This window comes from Cebus imitator, unplaced genomic scaffold, assembly GCF_001604975.1.
Source record: "Cebus imitator isolate Cc_AM_T3 unplaced genomic scaffold, Cebus_imitator-1.0 Scaffold102, whole genome shotgun sequence".
NCBI classification, from domain to species: Eukaryota; Metazoa; Chordata; class Mammalia; order Primates; family Cebidae; genus Cebus; species Cebus imitator.
Genome location: NW_016107417.1, coordinates 819,046 through 838,017, shown reverse-complemented (window position 1 = coordinate 838,017; position 18,972 = coordinate 819,046). Strand labels below are relative to the sequence as shown.

The following is an 18,972-nucleotide window of genomic DNA, read 5'->3' as shown; positions in this document are numbered from 1 at the left end:
AAAAAAAAAAAAAAAAAAAAGTAAGTCCTTCCCTTGAGAAGCTCTGTGCTGGGGGTTGGAGAAGATCTGATCATGCCTTACTCACACTGGGCCTGACAATATGTGCTCGAAATAGTTGTATGGGGTTGTTGTAGGACCAACAGGTTTGTATGCCCGTATGTATGCAGTAACAGACCAATTACACTGAGACAGCAGGGTTTGCAGCAGAGAAAGAGTTTAATGATTGCAGGGCACCAAGTTTGGAGATGGGAGGAGAACTTCAAATCCATCTCCCTTTGGGCTGGGTTTTTTAAGGAAATTGTGGAGGGCACGGGGCTCAAAATTTGGGACTGTTGATTCTTGGAGCAAGGGACATGAAATCATTGGGATTGGAAACTGCATTCTTTGGTGAGCCAGCTCCTCATGGGGACCAGCTGAGTCAGTGGTTTTATCAGCGTGCAGGACCTGAAGGAATATTTCAAAAGGAAAATTTAACATTTCATGTTCAAATTGTTACTTATACAGCAGTTAAGGGGCGCTATCATCTAGGGTCTTTGTGACTCTAGGACAATAGGCACACAGTGGCCATGAGGAAGTGGGTCAGAGAGCGGCTGACCTTAGGATAAATGCTGAATGTGCTGCAGGCTTGGTTTATTTTCATCTTTCCCCCTTACTTCTTCCTTAATTGATTTTATAAAGTGTATAGGGACGGTCGTAGGGTGGTTGCAGAAAGCTTCCTGGGGGAGGTGACGTGCAAAGGGCTCTTAGGAGGAGTAGGGCCAAGTCGAGAGGAAGACAGATCCTCTGGCACAGACCCAGCTTGTATGGGCAAAACCATAGGAGCTGGAACTGGGGAGGCTGACAGGTGGCAGCCACAAAGGACCTTGAATGCCAGGACAAAGAGCCTTGAGCTTTGTTCCAAGGGCAGTGAGGAACCACAGAAACTCTTAGGCAGGAAAGGGACAAAATGGGTCTGAGGTTTATAATAATCCCACTGTTCCGTGTTTGCAGAGAAGTGGGGAAGAGCCAAGATGTGAGAGTGGGGGAACCCCCAGGACACATTGTTAATTTAAGGTGAGAGATGGCAGGGCCACAGCCACCTGTCACTGTGCAGGGAATGTTTGGACAGGAAAGTTGACCAGATAGACACAGTAGATCTGGGGCTGGTGGGACAGGGGGCTGCCCTTGATACTGCCTGGCTTATGGCCTGGAGGCTGGTGGGGGAGGAAGATACACGGAGTGACACAGGAAGGGATGAGTGCTGAGGTGGTGAGGGCCAGCACCTGGGACGCTGCAGAGGAGGCTCTGGAGATGACACTGGAGTGTATCACCTTCTTCACTTGAGGAGCCTGGCAAGCGGGTGCTCTAGTGGGTGGGGACCAGTGGGGGATTTGTCATTAGAAGATCTCAGGCCAAGTTCTGGCAGTTATGTCATCCTGGGCAGGCCACTCAGCATTGCTGATACTCTGCTTCTGAAAACAGGGCTCATCATTCCTGAGCCTGGGGTTTTGGAGGATTAAGGAGGTAACACGGAGCAAGTGCTTAGCCCAGAGCCTGGACTGAAGGAACAGGGGATCCTGCCCTTCACTCTTCCTTTCCCATCCCCCTCATGCCCAGCATCTCCTGTCCCCATCATCTCCAACTGCCTCTCCCTTATCCTGTATTCCTTTGTCAGTTAGAAAGAGATGAGGAAGGAATCCACCCCCTGGCTCTGACCTGCCCCCCTTGTTCTGATCCAAAGGGAGGGATCTGAGGACTCAGGTCTGAGCCTGGATTAGCTGTGTAATCCACAGCTTTGCCTCGGCAACCTCTTTCCCTGCCCAAGAGAGGGGGCCTGGGGCTGGCAGCCAGGACTCTTGGGCTCTGGGCCTGATGCTACCCTACCTGTCTGGGAAACCTCAGACAGGGCAGAGATGCTCTTGATGCCTCTCTTGGGAATGTCACTGACGTCCACAGTGACTGTCACATGCATGTCAGTTGTTCTGTGGGTTTGCTGTGTGCGGGGTACTGTGGGAGTGAACAAGGGCCTAGATTCCAGTCCAGCTCCACCACTCAGCAGCTTCATGCCCACAGACAACGGATGAAATCCCCCTGAGCATAAGTTTTTTCATGGACAAAATAGAGCGAACCCCATGCAGCGTTCTCGTGGGGTATGTGAGAAAATAGGGGCAAAGGAGTTTTGTAAATAGCACATTTTAGAGAGATTTAAAAGGAAGATTACAGCGCAAGAGAACAGAGATCGTTCCTCCTCATGAAGACTGGAAAAGAGCTGGAGAGGGCAGGCCAAAAAGGTCACTCTTATCATGAGACCACAGCAAAGGGTACCAGGAAACTGAAAAAGACGAGTTCATCAGGCTTCCAAGACCTCCTGGGAAGGCAAAGGACAGAGGGACCTCCTCAGGTCAGGGAAAACCAAGGGGGAGGGGCAGCTACACAAACGCCCTAAAGCCCTAACGGGGTCTGGGGGGATGGGGGTGGGATTCGCAGCAGTGGCCTGGGCGTGATGGCCATGGTGAAGGACGGGGTCGCGGAACCCTTGAATCCTGGACCAGTGGCTGATTCCAAAGGCAGCAGGGACATGCCAGGATTTGGAGCAGAAGCACAAAGTCCTGGACTCTCCTGACAAAGGCTGAGAGAACTCAGTGGCGCCAGCAAGAGGACGTGTCATGCACGGACCATCTCCATCCTCTCTGCCTCACCCCAGCCTAGGACTCCGTGAGAGGTCCTCTGGGAAGAACCCCGCGAACAACCCCTTCCCCCCGCCTGCCTTGGAATCAACAATCCTTCCCCGAGCACACGGACGCCCGGAGTGGGGAAGGCCACAGTCCGGCAGGGCTCGGACTTGGACAGAATAATTGCAACGTAGTCATGAGGATCAGGCTGTGACCTGCCTGACCTTTCCCTCCTCCTACGACACACTGATGCATACGGCAGGTGCACACTAAACGCCGAACCTGTAGAAAGCGGAACACCCAGAAGAAGGCGACATGCGAGGTTTGTTTACTTGTGGCATGAAAGGCTGGGAGCCGGCGGGCGTAGTCCACAAAGTGGAACCGGCTGAGGAGGGAGCGAAAGAGCGGTGGGGACAGCCGCTGCTAAATGCCCGCGTCGCGGAGGGAGGAAGGCGGGACCCAGGCCGGGGGGACCACATCTCCCAGAAGCCCCAGCGCCAAGCAGGCACTGGCCTCGGAGCCCTCCCCCAAGGAGGCGGGGCCGCGGGCGGAGAGGAAGGGGCGCGGCGAAGCCGGTGCGCGGCGCTGGCGTCGAGCGCGTGACGTCTTTCCTGTGCGCCCCCTAGCGTCTCTGTCGCGCAGGTTTCTGAGCATCTATTCTGTGAAGGTGACAGCGTGAGGTGACCCAGCTGGCCCCCCGCGATGCTGGCGGCACGGCGGCTGCTCGGCGGGTCGCTCCCCGCTCGGGTATCTGTGCGTTTCAGCGGCGACACGGTGAGGCCCGGCCTGGCTGGGGCCAGGGGTTTTCGGGGCCGGGTCTCGCGGCCGCGCCTATGCACGAGCAGTCCCTGGGGTCTATAGTGGCCTCTGGAGAACCCTTCTCCCCAGGCCAGGTAGGAAGGCTCCCTCTCCTACCTAGTTGAAGTAGGGGAATGGGTCCCAACGGGGGGCCGACTCCCTCGGCCCTCCGGCTCGCTGACTTCCCTTGTTTCACAGTCCTCCGCCGGGCGTAAGTTCTGCAGGTTATGAAGCGCCCTAGTCTTGCATTCCCTCCTTGCTACAGCCTTGTAGGGCGTGAAGGGGTCATTGCCCCATTTAGGGATGCGTACTTTCTGATTTCCCGTCCACTGCTCTGCGCCCTGCAGTGGCTGAAAAGTGCTTTTAAAGGGGTGGGAATCCCGTCGCCCTCAGCTGGGGCGCTCTCCCCTGTGTCGTGGGGCTCATTTTCACCCCAAGTGAGCCCCTCCATCACCTGTGTGCCCTAGGGAGGCATTTCTTTCCCATCAGTAAACACATTTTGCCTCTTCAGCCGAGTTGGGAACACAAAGGCCCCTGGCCTCACCAAGCTTCGGTCCAGGAGGGGAGCCAAGCAAGCAAAGGGCCGTGGCACCACAGTCGGCTTTCAGGGCAGTGTGGTGCTGTGATGCAGGTGTGGGCCTTGGCCACCGGCAGACCTGGGCTCAAATTCCACCTGTTGCTTTTGACTGTGAGGTCTTCCATAAGTTCCTTTTGCTCTGAGCCTCAGTTTTCTCCTCTGTGAAATAGAGGAAATCATTCCTGTCAGAGTTGTTTTGAGGTTGAAATGGGATTTTGGATGTAAAATGCTTCTGTGCAGTACCTGCTAAACAAAATGCCTACTAATGGCTGGGCGCAGTGGCTCATGCCTGGAATCCCAGCACTTTGGGAGGCTGAGGTAAGCAGATCACTTGAGGTCAGGAGTTCGAGACCATCCTGGCCAATATGGTGAAACCCCATCTCTACTAAAAATGCAAAATTATCCAGGCCTGGTGGCAAGTGCCTGTAACCCCAGCTATCCAGAGGCTGAGGTGTAAGAATCACTTGAACCCGGGAGGCAGAGGTTGCATGAGCTGAGATCTCAGCAGTGCACTTCAGCCTGGGCGGCAGAGCAAGAATCCGTCTCAAAAAAAAAAAAAAAAAAAAAACGCTTACTAAGTGGCAGTGGTAGCTGCGATGCTATAGATGCTTCCCTGTCCCTAGCCCATCTCCTGCTAAATAGGGGGACCCAAGAGTCTGCTCATGGCCCCAGAGCGCTCATGGCCCCAGAGCGCTGCTGGGCCTCCTGACCCTCTGTCTCCCCAGACAGCACCCAAGAAAACCTCATTTGGCTCGCTGAAGGATGAAGACCGGATATTCACGAACCTATATGGCCGTCATGACTGGAGGTGAGACAGTGCCCTTAGCCTGCTGGGTCCCAGAGCAAGGCGTCCCCTTCACTGCCTTCCCTGCTCTGTCCAGGCTGAAAGGTGCCCTGAGTCGAGGTGACTGGTACAAGACAAAGGAGATCCTGTTGAAGGGGCCTGACTGGATCCTGGGCGAGATCAAGACATCGGGTTTGCGGGGCCGTGGAGGTGCTGGCTTTCCCACGGGCCTCAAGTGGAGCTTCATGAATAAGCCCTCAGATGGCAGGTGTGGGTTAAGGTGGCGCAGATGTGGTTGTGGGAGAGACCTTGTAGGTGGCTGAGGCTTCCCTGGGCCTTTGGGCTCTTTCCTCAGAGACATAGTATGAACGAGATAGGCATATGTTCCCCAGGCCTTATGTGGATGGGACTTACTCTGGACTTCCACAGGGGAGACTTATGCAGCAGAATCCACGCATGATATTGACTCAGGCAGACTTAGTTCAAATCCTAGTTCTGCCTCCTAAACATAGAGCTTTGGGCAATTTCCCAGCCTTTGTGAACCTTAGGTTCCTTTTTGTAAATAGCACAGTAATATCATTCAAAAATTAAAGAGATAATGTTCCTACAGCTTTTGGCCTATACGCTGGTTGGCACACAAAGCAAATGATAAACGTCACCTGCCTTACCTCCTTTTGGTTTTGGTGGTGGAGCTTGAGGAATGCTCTTTGTCACCAAGAGCAGAATCTGGCTCTCAGGGGCAGACACAAGGAGAGATTTTTGAATGAGCTGAATGAAGACCTTTCTTGTGGTTGTAGCTGCCCAAAGAGGGAATAGGCAGTGAGCTCCCTGTCATTGGTGGGGAGCAAGCAGAGCCCTGGGACATGTTGGGAGGGCACCAAAGGATTGGCTGTCAGAGGAGACATCTTTGAGGCCTCCCTGGGTGGAGTGGGGTGGCATGGAGTTGAAGACTCAGTGCTGGTGGCCCCGTATCCTGTCTGACCTGTGGACCCTGCAGGCCCAAATATCTGGTGGTGAACGCAGATGAGGGGGAGCCGGGCACCTGCAAAGACCGGGAGATAATGCGCCATGATCCTCACAAGCTGGTGGAAGGCTGCCTGGTGGGGGGCCGGGCCATGGGCGCCCGCGCTGCCTATATCTATATCCGAGGGGAGTTCTACAATGAGGCCTCCAATCTGCAGGTGAGCAGGAGAGACGTGGACAGATAAGGTGCTCAGTGTACACTCACGCCCCTCACCTGGCACAGTTGTTCTTGGGTGTTAGCACCTGGTCTCTCAAAGGTTGAACTGCATGCATCCCAAATGGGACTTGGCTCCCAAAGCCTTCTTCCAGGGCTCCTAATGCTGCTGGTATAAAAAAAATTTTTTTTTTTGCTTCAAAAATACAGTATTTATTAAAATAACAAGTACAGTAGCAAGAAGAAAGAAACTAAATGGAACTATGTGTTTAGGAAGAGAGCTGAATAATTATGAATATAAACAATTGCTATTTGGAGAAAATACATTACGTTCATTGCTTGGAACCATGAATAATATATCTGTAGGAAATGTAGAAAAATATAATAGGTTAAGACAATAAGGGTATAGGCAATTACTTTTTTTTTTTTTTTTTTTTTTGAGACAGTCTCACTCTGTTGCCCAGGCTGGAATGCAATGGCGTGATCTCAGTTTACTGCAACGTCCGCCTCCCTGGTTCAAGTGATTCCTTGCCTCAGCTTCCTGTGTAGCTGGAATTATAGGTGCTTGCCACCACGCCCAGCTAATTTTGCATTTTTAGTAGAGATGGGGTTTCACCAATGTTGGCCAGGCTGGTTTCACTCCAGACCTTAGGCGATCCACCTGCCTTGGACTCCCAAAGTGCTGGGATTATAGGAGTGAGCCACCGCACCTGGCCTACATTTTTATTTTTAATTTTATAAAGACTTATTTTTCCTTACAAACTGGGGTAGTTAGGAGACCTGATAATATCTACTTTGCTTTTATTTTCTTGGCATCAAAGCAGCTTACTTATGTGTTCTTTGCATGTCTGTTTCAGATCAGTCAAGTTTTTCATTTTGTTTTACTATTCATAGCAGGAGCATTAGGAGCCTCACCATGGGAGGCCTTCAAGGGCTTCATGACTCCTGAAGTTATAGGCTGACTACTGGGCTGGGGTGGGCTGGGGAACTCACACCTTTGTCCTGCAGGTGGCCATCCGAGAGGCCTATGAGGCAGGTCTGATTGGCAAGAATGCCTGTGGCTCTGGCTATGATTTTGACGTGTTTGTGGTGCGCGGGGCAGGGGCCTACATTTGTGGAGAGGAGACAGCACTCATCGAGTCCATCGAGGGCAAGCAGGGCAAGCCCCGCCTGAAGCCCCCCTTCCCCGCAGACGTGGGTAAGGCCCGGCATGATCCTGGGTCACACTGTGTCCTGTGACACCCAGGATGTGGCTAGGCTCCCCGTGGGTGGTTCTTTAGGGATTCCTGAGTGCTTTCCGGACTGGGGCCAGGTAGAGAGTAGGCTGACCACAACACACAGGCTCCCCCAGGGCCGCCTGCAGTCCCTCCTGCCTCGGCACTGTCTGTGCTGCTCTGTGGCCCCACCTCCACAGTGCCTGTTCTGGGGCTAAGGGCGTGGTGGTGAGCGAGGCAGTGCGGCACCTCTGGAGCGTGGGGTCCAGCAGGGATAAGAATGATAAGGAGATATTAGAGCAGGGGCTCTGCCGTGGGAGCAGGACCCTGGGACACACCTCCCTGCTAGGAAATCTGCATCACCCCCAGCAGCCACCAGTTCTCTTCCCATTTCCCCGAAGGAGTGTTTGGCTGCCCCACAACTGTGGCCAACGTGGAGACGGTGGCAGTGTCCCCCACCATCTGCCGCCGTGGGGGTACCTGGTTTGCTGGCTTTGGCAGAGAGCGCAACTCAGGCACCAAACTATTCAACATCTCTGGCCACGTCAACCACCCTTGCACTGTGGAGGAGGAGATGTCGGTGCCCCTGAAGGAGCTGATTGAGAAGCATGCTGGTAAGGCCTGGGGCCAGTGAGGCGTGTGGGGGGCAGGGGAGCGCGGGTGTCCAGGAAGAGGGCCTGGGCGGGAGGGCTCAGGAGACGGGGCTGACGAAGGGACTGGGCTCAGGACTAGGCAGGTGTGCCAGCTCCAGCACTGACCCCGTATCCCTTTGGGGACTGACTTGGGGCCCCAGGGGGTGTCACTGGTGGCTGGGACAACCTCCTTGCTGTGATCCCTGGTGGCTCGTCTACCCCACTGATCCCCAAGTCTGTGTGTGAGACTGTGCTGATGGACTTCGACGCACTGGTGCAAGCACAGACAGGCCTGGGCACAGCCGCGGTGATCGTCATGGACCGCTCGGTAAGGGCTCACACACCAGCCTGGTCCTTGCCATATGCCCTCCCTGGGCCTCCCGGAAAACCCTCTTGCTAGCACTCAGGCCTCAGTTGCTGTAGGCTGAGATAGAAGCAAGGTGGGAGAGGAGGGAAGAAGGCTGCTCTGGGGAGAATGCCCCGGAGTCTGGGCAGCACAGGGGGCCAGGGAGGCTGGAGGAGGCCAGATGCTGGGTGGGCTGGGAAGAGCTGCTTGAACTGGGGGAGGGGCTGCTGCTAGGGGGCTGAGGCCCAGGCTTCTGTCTGGCCCTGGGTGCCTGCTGATTGCCCCTCATCACCCAGACGGACATCGTGAAAGCCATCGCCCGCCTCATTGAGTTCTATAAGCACGAGAGCTGTGGCCAGTGCACCCCATGCCGCGAGGGTGAGCATCGGGCAGGTTGGGGGTTTGCTTGCCGTGGCCTCACTTAACCTCCACCCCACCATGTGGCCCTCACCCCTCAAGTGCCGCCCCACATCCTGGCTAGGGAGACCATCAGGCCCTCTCTTGTGGCTGTGGTTGCAGGTGTGGACTGGATGAACAAGGTGATGGCTCGTTTTGTGAGGGGCAATGCCCAGCCAGCCGAGATCGACTCCCTGTGGGAGATTAGCAAGCAGATCGAAGGCCACACCATCTGCGCTCTGGGTGACGGGGCCGCCTGGCCTGTGCAGGTACTCACTGCCCTTCTGCACAGCACGGAGGGTGGGTGGCACCAGGGGCCCAGGGTGTTGTGGGATTTTTGGACTCTTGTTTCACTGTCTCCCTCCACCGACCCCAGGGTCTGATCCGTCACTTTCGGCCGGAGCTTGAGGAGCGGATGCAGCGGTTTGCCCAACAGCACCAGGCCCAGCAGACTGTCTGTTAGCCTGCCACCCTGGCCTGCTGTCCTGCGTCTGTCCGTCTGGAATGCTGGACAATAAAGCGAGTGCTGCCCACCCTCTGCTGCAGCTGCTGTGACTGTGCTCTTACCCGTTACCCAGCACAGGCTCTTCAAGGGTGGGAGGGGAGAACAGGGCCCAGTCTGGCTCATGGCCAGAGAAAGGACAGGCTCTCGTCTGGCTTGAAGGAGATGTTTATTTCGGCTCCATGATTAGAGTGGGGTGAATGTGAAAGCGGGGAGAGAGGAAACACCCTCTGACTGGAGGTTGGGCATGGTGGGCGAGGCAGCACCAGGCTCCACCATTTTTGTGGGGATGTTTCAGGCAGCCGTAGTGGAGGGCGGTAGGCAGGGCTCATGGGCTAGTCGCTGAGCTGGACAGGCCTGCTGTCCAGCAGGTGCCACAGCTCCAGGCGGTGGTCGCTGTGGCGCAGGCACTCCCCACTGGCATGACTGCCCAGCTGCACACCGCCTGCCATGGGGGATGGGTCAGAAACTTCCAGGAGCCTACCAGGCCCCCACCCCAGCGCCTCACATTCCCACTCACCAATGAAGTCGTCAGCTGTGCCCAGGTCATAGTCCCACACAGACACCAGCAGCGTCTTCTGGGCCAGCTCTTCCCGTGGGCCTGAGTAGAAGAATTCCTGCAGGGAGAAGGGCAGAGAGGTAGGAGGGAGGTGGCCTCGGCTCTCGAACGGCTTAAGAATCAGGCCCCGGCAGGGGAGTGGGTCAGCATGTTAAGGCCAGGGTTGGCTGGAACCTGCCTGGCATGTGATTACCTCATTGAACTCTGGGTTCAGGGTCTTCCTGCAAACACTGGTCTTGAATTTAGATTTCTTCCCTGTATTTGGATGCAGGAAACTGATCGGGAGGATTGGTGGGTTAGGTGTGGCCCTGGAGAGGTGAGGAGCCACGGCCTCACCCTTACCTCCCGCCTGCCCACCCCGTTCACACTCACAGGTGCACGAAGGGGTCCGAGTAACCGTTGGCATCCATGGGGGCTAGGTGGGCACAGCGCAGCACACCCACCAGCAGGCCGCCCCGCTGAGAGCTGTAGCACAGCGACAGCAGGACGCGCCCACGTTCCTCCCTGGCCACCTCTGTCTCCACCTCCTCCTGCAGGTGTAGGCTGAGGTCAGCCACCATCCAGCTCAGAGCCCACCCCCTTTAGCCTCTGCACTCTGGACGGGAAGCTCAACCTGGCCCCAAAGAAATCAGGAGCCAATGACTTCATTGCCCAATGCAGCCACTCGCCCAGCGCTCTGGAATTGGCACATGGGTCATCTGTACCCTCCAGGGCCTTGCTGACCATGTGACCAGTGAGCTCAGCATGTCTGTCATGGAGGGGAAGGGAACTGGCTGACTTGCCAGTAGCTCCCTAAGTGGCCTCCTATCCGGTGCCATAGCCACCCCTGCAGGCCCGCAGCTCTGGGAGGATGTCCACCTCCCAAGGAGAAGCAGATCTCTTCAATTCCCAATTCCCAGAGCTGAGTGTCCTTTGCCACACTCTGAGCCCTGGTGCTTCTGAACAGGCTCAGGGAGGAAGCCTGGGGAAGACGCACTGCTCTCACTAGGGGGTGGGTTTCCCTTTGCAGAGAGCCCCCCCACCTTGCTCACAGGCGGCTCTCGGGAACTCAGGAGTGCTCAGTGAGCACCCACCATGCTCCGGGCACTCTTGTGCTTGGGATGTGGGGTGGAGGTGGGGCTGGTGCTAGGTGAAGTGGCCCGTTCGGGCCACCTTGGTGGGCCTCAGCCACTTGGGCTTAGCTAATCAACAGCTACAGCAACTTGTGGTTCCACCAGGGGGCAGGTGCCCAGCACTTTGGAGAGGAGCTGGTAGGGGGCCCTGTTCTCAGCCTCCCAGCAGCCCCTCCCCTACCAAGCCATAGGAGGTCTGGCCAGGTCTTTCGACTCCAGTGATGTCAAAGAAAGCCCTGCAGTCACCCTCACTGCCTCCAGACAAGGGCCTGTCTAGGACAGCCTGCCCCAGGAGTGACCCCCACATTGCCCCCAGGGCCAGACCCTAGCCAGGGAGCCCCAGCTATCTGTCCTCTTTTCCACCTCACCCAGCCTCCCATCTCAGGCCATGGACAAATGCCACAAATTTCAGCCTCAAGTTTGCCTGGGTCTCTCTGCCCAACTGTGCCCCTGAGGTCTCTGCTTGTCCCAGTGCCCCATAGCTCCTCTGGGCCGCCCTGGCAAGGGATTCACCCTCACTTTGCCACTGGGGGCCTGGGTGTCCCCTGGGGCAATGAGGGCTCACAGGGCCTGTGAGAGCTGACCTCAGGTTCCTCCAAGCCACTATTCCCCTGCCACCCCAGGCCTGCGCCCTCATCCCTGCTCAGCCCAGCTGTCCTACCCACCTGATAGAGGGACATGCCATGGGCTGTGTCCAGGCTCTTGGGCCTCTTGGTCTGAAAGGGCAGAGAGCCCGGTCATCCTGGCCAGATGCTGCCCAGGTCCCCCTCCCTGCTCCTCCCCTCCAGATCCCCCATCACAACGTTCCTGGCCCCTGCAGCCCCGCCCTGTGCTCCAGCCCCACTCACCAGCCTCCACTTCTCCAGACAGATGTTGAAGCTCCTGGCTTGGTTGGGCACCAGCTTCCTCAGGGGTACCCGCAGGTCCCCCAGGGGGGGTGACCGCCGCCGTCGCCGCAACCATGGGTCCTCACACACACATAGCCTGGTGGCCGCCCAGGTCAGAACTGGCCAGGACAGCCCCATCCCTCTGCCCCACCCCAGGTGGCCCATGCTGGATCCTCACCTAAGGGTCTTTTGTGCAGCATCCTGGCGGGTGAAGCCGTGATAGGTGAGTGTCTCCTTCCAGACAGGTACTTTCGTGGCCTGAACGGTGCGTGTCCGAAGCTGGCCAGCCTAGGGCCCAAGCAGGAGGGTCAGGGCCTCTTAGGGCCAAGACTGTCCTCCAACCCCCAACCCTGCCTCCCTGATAGGACCCCCTATTTGCACATCCCAGCAACTGGGACCAGGCCTTGGGGGCAGGAGCCAAGCAGAGCCAGATGGGTGCCCCAGGCTGGACCTTCAGTCAGAGGGCAGCAGTGGGGGTCTGGGGCCTGCCCTCACCTTGCTGGCCCCTGGCAGCAGATTGGCTTTGACATAGGTGTCCATGGAGCCTGAGGCCAATGGCTTGAGGCCCTGGGAACAGACAATGGGTATGAGACAGGCCCGTGGCCCAGCCTGTGTCCCAGGGATGCCCACTCCCATCCTCACCTTGGCACGATGAGCTGTGCAGTGCAGGGCACTGTTGTCCGCATCAAAAAGAAGTGTGAACTCCAGGATGCCCAGGGCAGCTAAGGGCAGGTGGCAGGCAGGGTCACCTCCTACCTCAGCTCAATCTGCCTCTGCCCATGGCACATGCCTCCTGCCTTGCCCTTCCATGGCCAGATGCCAGTGACACCCCAATCCCCAGCCTGACTGGGCTGAACTCAGGGTGTCCCCCTCCTCCCACCCCTACTCACTGCTGTCGTCTGAGTCTCCCTCTGGCTCTGGGTCGGGCTGTGGCTGGAGTGTAGAGCGAATGGCAGACACCGCTGTGGAACGAGGGTCCGAAGGGTGCAGGACGGGCTCCGCAAAAGGGTAGAAGTGGGGGAAGTAGTGGGAGATGAGGTGGATGGGCCGGATGGGGCCCGGGCTCACGTCGATGGCCATGTGCTCCTGCATGCTCACCCGGCGAGGCTGCCCACCTTCTGCCGCAGTGCCCGCCATGGGGGCCTGGATGGGGTTTGGAGGCGCAGGGACTCAGAGAAATGCCTGAGGACTGGGGCTGAGGAGAACACACGTGGCCTCAGAGATGGGGACCTGAGGACAGACGCAGGGTTGGGGGAGAGGCCAGGGGAGTCCCCAGCCTGGAGGGTCGTGGCGGACTTTGGAGGGGACCCAGTGTGCGGGAAGTCATCCAGCTCCCAGTCCTTACCGCTCTTGGAGCTACTTCACCCGGTGTGGGTCACTGCTGCTGGCGCTGGGTGTGCGCTTTTGGGGGCAGAGCCCGTGACTGCCGTGTCCCCAGTGAGCAAGTGTGACCCAGAGCTCAGAACCCACCCAGAGCTCCTTCCTAGCGCTGAGGCCTAGCTTCCCTCCTTCCTCTGTCCCCTTCACACTTCGTCAAAGGGAGTTATTTTTACCACCATCATGTGGCCCTGCACCCAGGTGAGGAGGCTGGAGGGCCGGAGGTGACAGAGGGCTGTGGGGGTGATAAGGAGTTTGTGGGAAGGAGGGAGCACGTGGGGAGGAGGGGAAGGGGCACATGGGAAGGTGGGAGGGGAGGGAGGTCTGGAGAGGAGAGGAGGGGAGGCACAGGAAGGGGCCCCTGTGATCCAGCCCCGCGGTGGTGGCCAGTTTACACTCTGAAACATGAACCAGATCATCCCGCCTCCACCCTTGCTTGGAATAAAATCTGAACCCTTTGGTGAGGCACGGCCCCTTTTCACCTCACCAAGGAGTGTCCCCTGGCATCTCACAGTGAGGGCCTGCTCCCCTCCCAAACTGGGCCACCCTCCCAGCCTTTGACCTGGCCACTCCTGCCTTTGCTTTCTGGGTCAACCCCTGCAGGGGATCTTGGCTGGTTTTAACCATCCAGCATTCCCTCTCCTCTCTTCTCCCCAGTTACTCTTTAAATGTTTAATCCACATAACCGTAGATACTTATGGGGTACAATCTGTTCTGATGAGATATGTGTAGAAATGTGATTTCTACAATATGCATTGTAAAAAGATTCAGTCAGTCTAAAAAAAATAAAAACAAAACAAAACAAAAAAACACTTGGCCAGGCATGGTGGCTCACGCCTGTAATCCCAGCACTTTGGGAGGCTGAGGCTGGTGGATTACGAGGTCAGGAGTTCGAGACCATCCTAGCTAACATGGTGAAACCCCGTCTCTACTAAAAATTCAAAAAATTAGCTGGGTGTGGTGGTGCACACCTGTAATCCCAGCTACTTGGGAGGCTGAGGCGGGAGAATTGCTTGAACCCAGGAGGTGGAGGTTGCAGTGAACCGAGATTGCCCCAATGCACTCTAGCCTGGGCGACAGAGCGAGACTCCGTCTCAAAATAAAATAACACTTAAAATGTACTTTTAAAGCGACTGTGAAATACACAAGGCGTTATCATTAGGGATGTTTGCCATGTTGTGCAGGTAGGACCTTCGCTTACTCTTCCTGACTGGAATTTTGTACTCTAAGAGTAATGTCTCCCCTCTCCAGCCCCTCATAACCACCATTCTCACTACTTCTAGTTCAACTTTTTCAGATTCCACATAAAAATGAGACCATCTGGTAATTGTCTTTCTGTGCCTCGCTTATTTCACTTAGCATATCGTCCTCTGGGTTCATCTGTGTTGTCACAAATGGCAGAATGTCCATCTTTGTTAAGGCTGGACAGTGTAGACAGACCATCTACCCATCCACCCGTCTGATGCTGGGCGGTTGGGTTGCTGCCGTCTTAGCCATTGTGAATGGCACTGCAGTGAACATGGATGCAGACACCTCTTCAGCATGCTGATTTCAACTCCCCTGGATACTACCCAGAAGTGGGGTTGCTGGATCACATGGTCGTTCTATTTTTAGTGTTCTAAGGGACTGCCAATTTTCCAAAATGGCTGCACCCAGTTACCTTCCCACCGACAGCACATAAGGCTTCCCTCTCTCCGAATTCTCACGAGCACTTACCTCCCGTGGTTTGGTAATAGTCTTTCTAACAGGCCTGAGGGGGTGTCTCATTGAGATTTTAACTTGCATTTCCTGCATGATTAGTGATGCTGAGCATTTTTTAATGTCTTCTTTTGGGAAATGTGTGTTCAGGCCCTTTGCCCGTGTTTAAATTGGGGTATTTGTTTCTTGTTATTGACTTGAATTCCTTATTTTGGATGTTAGCCCCTTATCAGGTGTATGATCTGCAAATATTTTCTCCCAGCCTGTAGGCTCTCTCTTCACTTTGTTACTTGTTTCTTTTGCTGTGTAGACGCTTTTTAGTCAGGTGCCATACCATTTGTCTATTTTTGTTTTTGATGCCTTTGCTTTTGGGGTCCTATCCAAGAATCATTGCCCAGACCAATGTCTAGAACTTTCCCATATGTTTCCTCCAAGTAGCGTAGCCATTCCAGGGTTTTGTTTTGTTTTTTAATTTACGACAGGATCTCACTCTGTCACACAGGCTGGAGTGCAGTGGCATAATCTCAGCTCACTGCAACTTCTGCCTGCTGGGCTAAGCGATCCTCCCACCTCAGTTTCTTGAGTTGCTGGGACTGCAGGCATGCACCACCATGCTTGGCTAATTTTTTTTTTTTGTATTTTTGTACAGATGGGGTTTCACTACGTTGCCCAGGCTGGTCTTGAACTCCTGAAGTCACGGTGACCCAGCTTGGCTTCCCGAAGTGCTGGGATTACAGGCATGAGCCATGGTGTCCAGCTGACTTCCGGTTATATAGCCCATTTCGGGTTGATTTTTGTATAAGGTATGAACCTCAATTGTTCTTTGGGAACCACTGTTTCTCAGTCCAGGGAGTTTCCCCTCCTACCCAGGCAAGCATCCCAGACTATAAATCAATGTATTGTAAACCTAACTGGCCATGTGATAGGCTCAGGGAAGGACATGTGACTCAAGGCAGAGCAGTGAGGAGCAGTTCTGGGTTAGGCTGGCTGGGAAGGAGCAGCCATGTTTTTTGTTGATGGATGCTGCTGCCCTCTTCTCACCTCTCACACTCTGCACTAGAGACAACCCCCCAGGGCTGAGGCCACCACAGCAAGAGGAGAGCCCTGAGCTCCTGGATCCAGCCCTACCTGAAGCTCGCCATGGCAAGTTCAGATCACCTACTCCCTCAACTCGTTTACAGAACCTGGTCCACCTAGTTGATGTATAATTCCACTACTATCTGTGATTAAGTCATGTGGAATCACATGATTATCTGTGTTACTTGGTCTGAGGTCTCCCCCAGACTGAGCACCCCCTCTGGAGGGCAGGTCAGCATCTGGCTGGTCCATAGCTGTGGCACACACAGCAACTGGCACACACAGGGGCTCTGCATGTTAGAGCTCCACAGTAACACCCAGCAGCATGTGTGCACCTACTCCTCCCTGGGATCACGGAGCCCAGCACAGGGTCAGCCAAGCACAGCAGAGAGAACAGGAGCCGCAGGCTGAGACATGGGCAGTGCAGTACCTAAGAGCACTGGGCTGTGGAGTCTGGGGGCCCTTGAGCAAGATGTCTGTCCTCCCTGAATGCAGTCTCACCAGCCAGAGACAGTGCTGGCCCCACCTCACAGGCTGTTGTGAGGATGAAATGAATTGACTCCAAGTACTTGGCACCCAGGAAGTGTCCACTGCTGTGGGAAATGGCCTAACTGGAAGGAAGAGCCCCAACCAGCAGCCTGGAGTGGTCTGCCCAAGGTCCAAGGCCCCAGTACAGCAGAAGCAGGAGCTCTAGAGCTGTCAAAGGCCTTTATTCAGTCCTGGAGTGGAGCTGGCCTGACGGGATGAAGCCAGGGGCTCAAAGCCCCTGGGTTGCCCAGGGCCAGCCAGGCGGGGCTGGTAGGTACCAGGTGCCAGCAGTTGCAGGGCAAACTCAGTGATGATAGCTGTGAGGCCCCAGACCCGGTGTGGTCCATGCAGGAAGACGGGTAGCGTGTAGCGGAAGTGGCCGCCCTGGCAGAAGTGGGTATAGCCCTGATTCTGCGTCTGCAGCAGGTGGGCCAGTGGCAGTGCGAACACCTCATCCACCTGCAGGCAGGAGGCAGAGACGGTAGACAGAGAACTGGAACCACCCAGCCACATCCCCCAGCTCACCTCCTCAGAGTTGGGCCTGAGGCTCTGGGGATCCAGTGGGCCCACACCGGCAAGCACTGGCACCACAGTGGCCTTTTGCTGGGGAAGAGGGCAGGTAGTCAGAGAAGCATGGCTTCAGCTGGGTTTGAAGGCTGGCGAGGGGCGTGTAAGAGGAAGACCCTCTTTGCCAAGCACAGGCCTTTGGTAGTCATGTTCGGGTCCACCCGTGTCCTCCAGCCATGTCGACTGACTCGGGTCCCCTCAAATGCACTGGACCCGTTCCCTCTGCTTAGGACAATCTCCCACTTGGCATTCAAGCCTTGATTCAATCCCTGCCCACTCCACAAAGCTTCCCTGACTCTAATCCACCAAGCTGGGTGGAGCTGGCACACCCCATCACCCTCCTCTACTCAGGATACCAGAGCCTCCCCAGTCCCTTCCTGAGGGGGTGCATGTGGTGGCGCATATAACCAGGCAGGTTTGGGGCACCCCTCCACACTACACCTGTAGGGGGTCCATGACCATTCTGGTCTCTGGGGGCCCAGCTCCAGGGCAGCCACAGAATGAGTGGGGTGGGGTGGCCTCAGCCAGGTGGCTCACCCGATCATACACAGGCCGCAGCAGGCCCCACACGTGCTCCTGGGGCACTGCCAGGCCCAGCTCCTCCTGGGTTTCCCGCAGGGCCGTGTGCACCACGTCTTGGTCAGCTGGGTCGCACTTGCCACCTGGGAAACTAAACAGACACAGGGAGTCTGGTCCTTGGACTCTTGGGGCCATGGAGAGGTCGGGGTGTCGGCAGTGCAGGGGGCCGGGGGCCAGTGGCCCACCGAGGCATCGCCTGCCTCTGTCCCTAATTTGCTGGGAGGCCCCAGGCAAGCCGCCCGACCTCTGGAGACCAGTTTACCTCCCTGAGCAATGGGGATAAGGGAGAGAGGCCAGCACAGGATAGGAGGGTCTGCAGCAAGTGCAAGAAGATCCTGGGGCTCAGATAACCAAATTCAGCCTATGGTGGCCCCCGTAGCGGGGCCCAAACGTCTCCGTAGTCGCCGGCAGGGGGCGGCGTTCTCCTTAGCAGAAAACAGCTCCGAGGGGTGTCCCGGGCCGAGGCGGGCGCGCTGGGAGGCGCGTGAGCGGCGCCGGCGCCAGGTTTAGTGCGCGGGAGCGAGGGACGCGGATCGCTGACCCCTTGCCGCAGCCAGTGGTCGGAGGGGCTCTCCCCAGACCCATTTTACGGAAGCGCAAACCGAGGCTCGAAGGGACTAAGTGCCCTGCCCGAGGTCCCTGCCAACCCCGGGCTCCGGCGGCCTCTGGCAGAAGGGCGGGGAGTTCCCGGCCGCTGTACCTGACGTCGCCCTGGTGTCTCCCGGTCAGGCGGCTGGACCGCAGAGTGTACAGCAGCGCCGGGACCCCGCGCACTGAGCAGAGCGGCACGAGCACCGCGGCCGACGCAGGCCGCGCGCGGAGCCGGGCCGTGGCAGTCGCCAGCAGCCGGCGGCAGCGCAGCTCGCCCTCGGCCGAAAGGCAGTCAGGCAGCATGTATAGTCCTGCGCGGCCCGGACACCTAGAGCGCGGGGTCGGGCGAGGGCAGCCGAGGGACGGGGCGGGACGAGGGAAGGGACGGGGCGGGCAGAGGGGGCGCGCTCAGCCCGGGTCGCTGGGCAGCAGGATGGGGAGCCGACCCAAAGCGTCCAGCCCTGGAGCGCTCAGCAGCTGCGGCGGCGTGGGCGGGGCCTCGGCAGGACGTGACCTGTGGGCGGGGCCTGTCCGGAGGCGTGGATGGGGGGGGTAAGTCTGTCCGGGGGCGGGGCCTGTTTGAAGGCGGGGCCTCGGTGGGACGCGTTGAAGCCCCTAGATGGGAGGGAGGGCGGCGGGGAGGGGCCTGCGCGGGAGCCGGACCGGGAAGTTACTGCGAGAGGGCGGGGCCTGGATCGGAGCTTTCGCTCCGAAGGACTGGGGGGCGCGAGGGGGGGCTTCCGGGGGCGTGGCCGGAAAGGCTTGGCCCGGCGGACTAGGCTTCCGGCAGGGATGGGCCGGGGGCGTGGCCTCCTGGGGACGGTGGGCGTGGGCTGGGAGGACCCGTCGGGTGTGTCCTCCGAGCTCCTGGAGCAGCGGGAAGCGTGAAACGCCCGGCGACCGGCCTCGCTCCCACTGCC

The 18,972-nt window shown here is 57.2% G+C and overlaps 3 protein-coding genes across 7 annotated transcripts in view; 1 reads left to right on the top strand and 2 right to left on the bottom strand.

Annotated features, from left to right (window-relative positions):
- The window catches only part of NUDT8 (nudix hydrolase 8), a 26,200-nt gene extending 7,474 nt beyond the window's left edge, over nucleotides 1-18,726 (bottom strand). The window contains exons 1-4 of one of the 4 annotated variants that reach the window (XM_017536984.2): nucleotides 18,162-18,724; nucleotides 17,420-17,552; nucleotides 16,841-16,918; nucleotides 16,479-16,774 (exon numbers count right to left, since the gene is read on the bottom strand). In XM_017536984.2, the coding sequence (XP_017392473.1) occupies nucleotides 16,487-16,774; nucleotides 16,841-16,918; nucleotides 17,420-17,552; nucleotides 18,162-18,355 (693 nt within the window). In that variant the 5' untranslated portion in view covers nucleotides 18,356-18,724 and the 3' untranslated portion in view covers nucleotides 16,479-16,486. Of the gene's footprint in view, nucleotides 1-16,478; nucleotides 16,919-17,419; nucleotides 17,553-18,161 lie in introns of those variants that run through there. The other 3 variants (XM_037741542.1, XM_037741541.1, XM_037741543.1) reach the window with 3 other exon arrangements.
- Nucleotides 3,206-9,113, top strand: NDUFV1 (NADH:ubiquinone oxidoreductase core subunit V1). Its single transcript, XM_017536985.2, has 10 exons — nucleotides 3,206-3,425; nucleotides 4,752-4,834; nucleotides 4,908-5,078; nucleotides 5,808-5,991; nucleotides 6,996-7,185; nucleotides 7,603-7,815; nucleotides 7,995-8,161; nucleotides 8,476-8,557; nucleotides 8,699-8,844; nucleotides 8,952-9,113. Exons 1-10 carry the CDS (start codon nucleotides 3,354-3,356, stop codon nucleotides 9,036-9,038), a joined length of 1,395 nt encoding a protein of 464 aa, XP_017392474.1. The 5' UTR covers nucleotides 3,206-3,353; the 3' UTR covers nucleotides 9,039-9,113.
- On the bottom strand, nucleotides 9,230-16,458 carry LOC108310184 (double C2-like domain-containing protein gamma). 2 transcript variants are annotated; one of them, XM_037741539.1, is made up of 11 exons: nucleotides 15,973-16,458; nucleotides 12,526-12,778; nucleotides 12,278-12,357; nucleotides 12,131-12,202; nucleotides 11,814-11,923; nucleotides 11,597-11,732; nucleotides 11,414-11,464; nucleotides 10,009-10,166; nucleotides 9,830-9,911; nucleotides 9,598-9,694; nucleotides 9,230-9,522 (listed from the first exon to the last, which is right to left on the bottom strand). In XM_037741539.1, the coding sequence occupies exons 1-11, from the start codon at nucleotides 16,081-16,083 to the stop codon at nucleotides 9,413-9,415; spliced, it is 1,260 nt and encodes a 419-aa protein (XP_037597467.1). In that variant the 5' UTR covers nucleotides 16,084-16,458; the 3' UTR covers nucleotides 9,230-9,412. The 2 variants fall into 2 exon arrangements, with proteins under 2 accessions (XP_037597467.1, XP_037597468.1); XM_037741540.1 differs by lacking the exon at nucleotides 15,973-16,458 and adding an exon at nucleotides 12,981-13,862 and having other exon boundaries at nucleotides 12,131-12,357.
- Nucleotides 18,727-18,972: the final 246 nt, after the last annotated feature.

What these genes read in the sequence shown, in the direction of transcription:
- NDUFV1 (XM_017536985.2), top strand. Translation starts at nt 3,354, where the DNA reads ATGCTGGCGGCACGGCGGCTGCTCGGCGGGTCGCTCCCCGCTCGGGTA. An exon ending in AATAAGCCCTCAGATGGCAG is followed by an intron (nt 5,079 to 5,807) that starts GTGTGGGTTAAG and finishes TGGACCCTGCAG; the next exon opens with GCCCAAATATCTGGTGGTGA. An exon ending in TGATCGTCATGGACCGCTCG is followed by an intron (nt 8,162 to 8,475) that starts GTAAGGGCTCAC and finishes CTCATCACCCAG; the next exon opens with ACGGACATCGTGAAAGCCAT.
- LOC108310184 (XM_037741539.1), bottom strand. Translation starts at nt 16,083, where the DNA reads ATGCAGAGCCCCTGTGTGTGCCAGTTGCTGTGTGTGCCACAGCTATGG. An exon ending in TGCTGCCAGGGGCCAGCAAG is followed by an intron (nt 11,924 to 12,130) that starts GTGAGGGCAGGC and finishes CTTGGGCCCTAG; the next exon opens with GCTGGCCAGCTTCGGACACG. An exon ending in TCGGACCCCTTCGTGCACCT is followed by an intron (nt 9,912 to 10,008) that starts GTGAGTGTGAAC and finishes CCTCCCGATCAG; the next exon opens with TTTCCTGCATCCAAATACAG.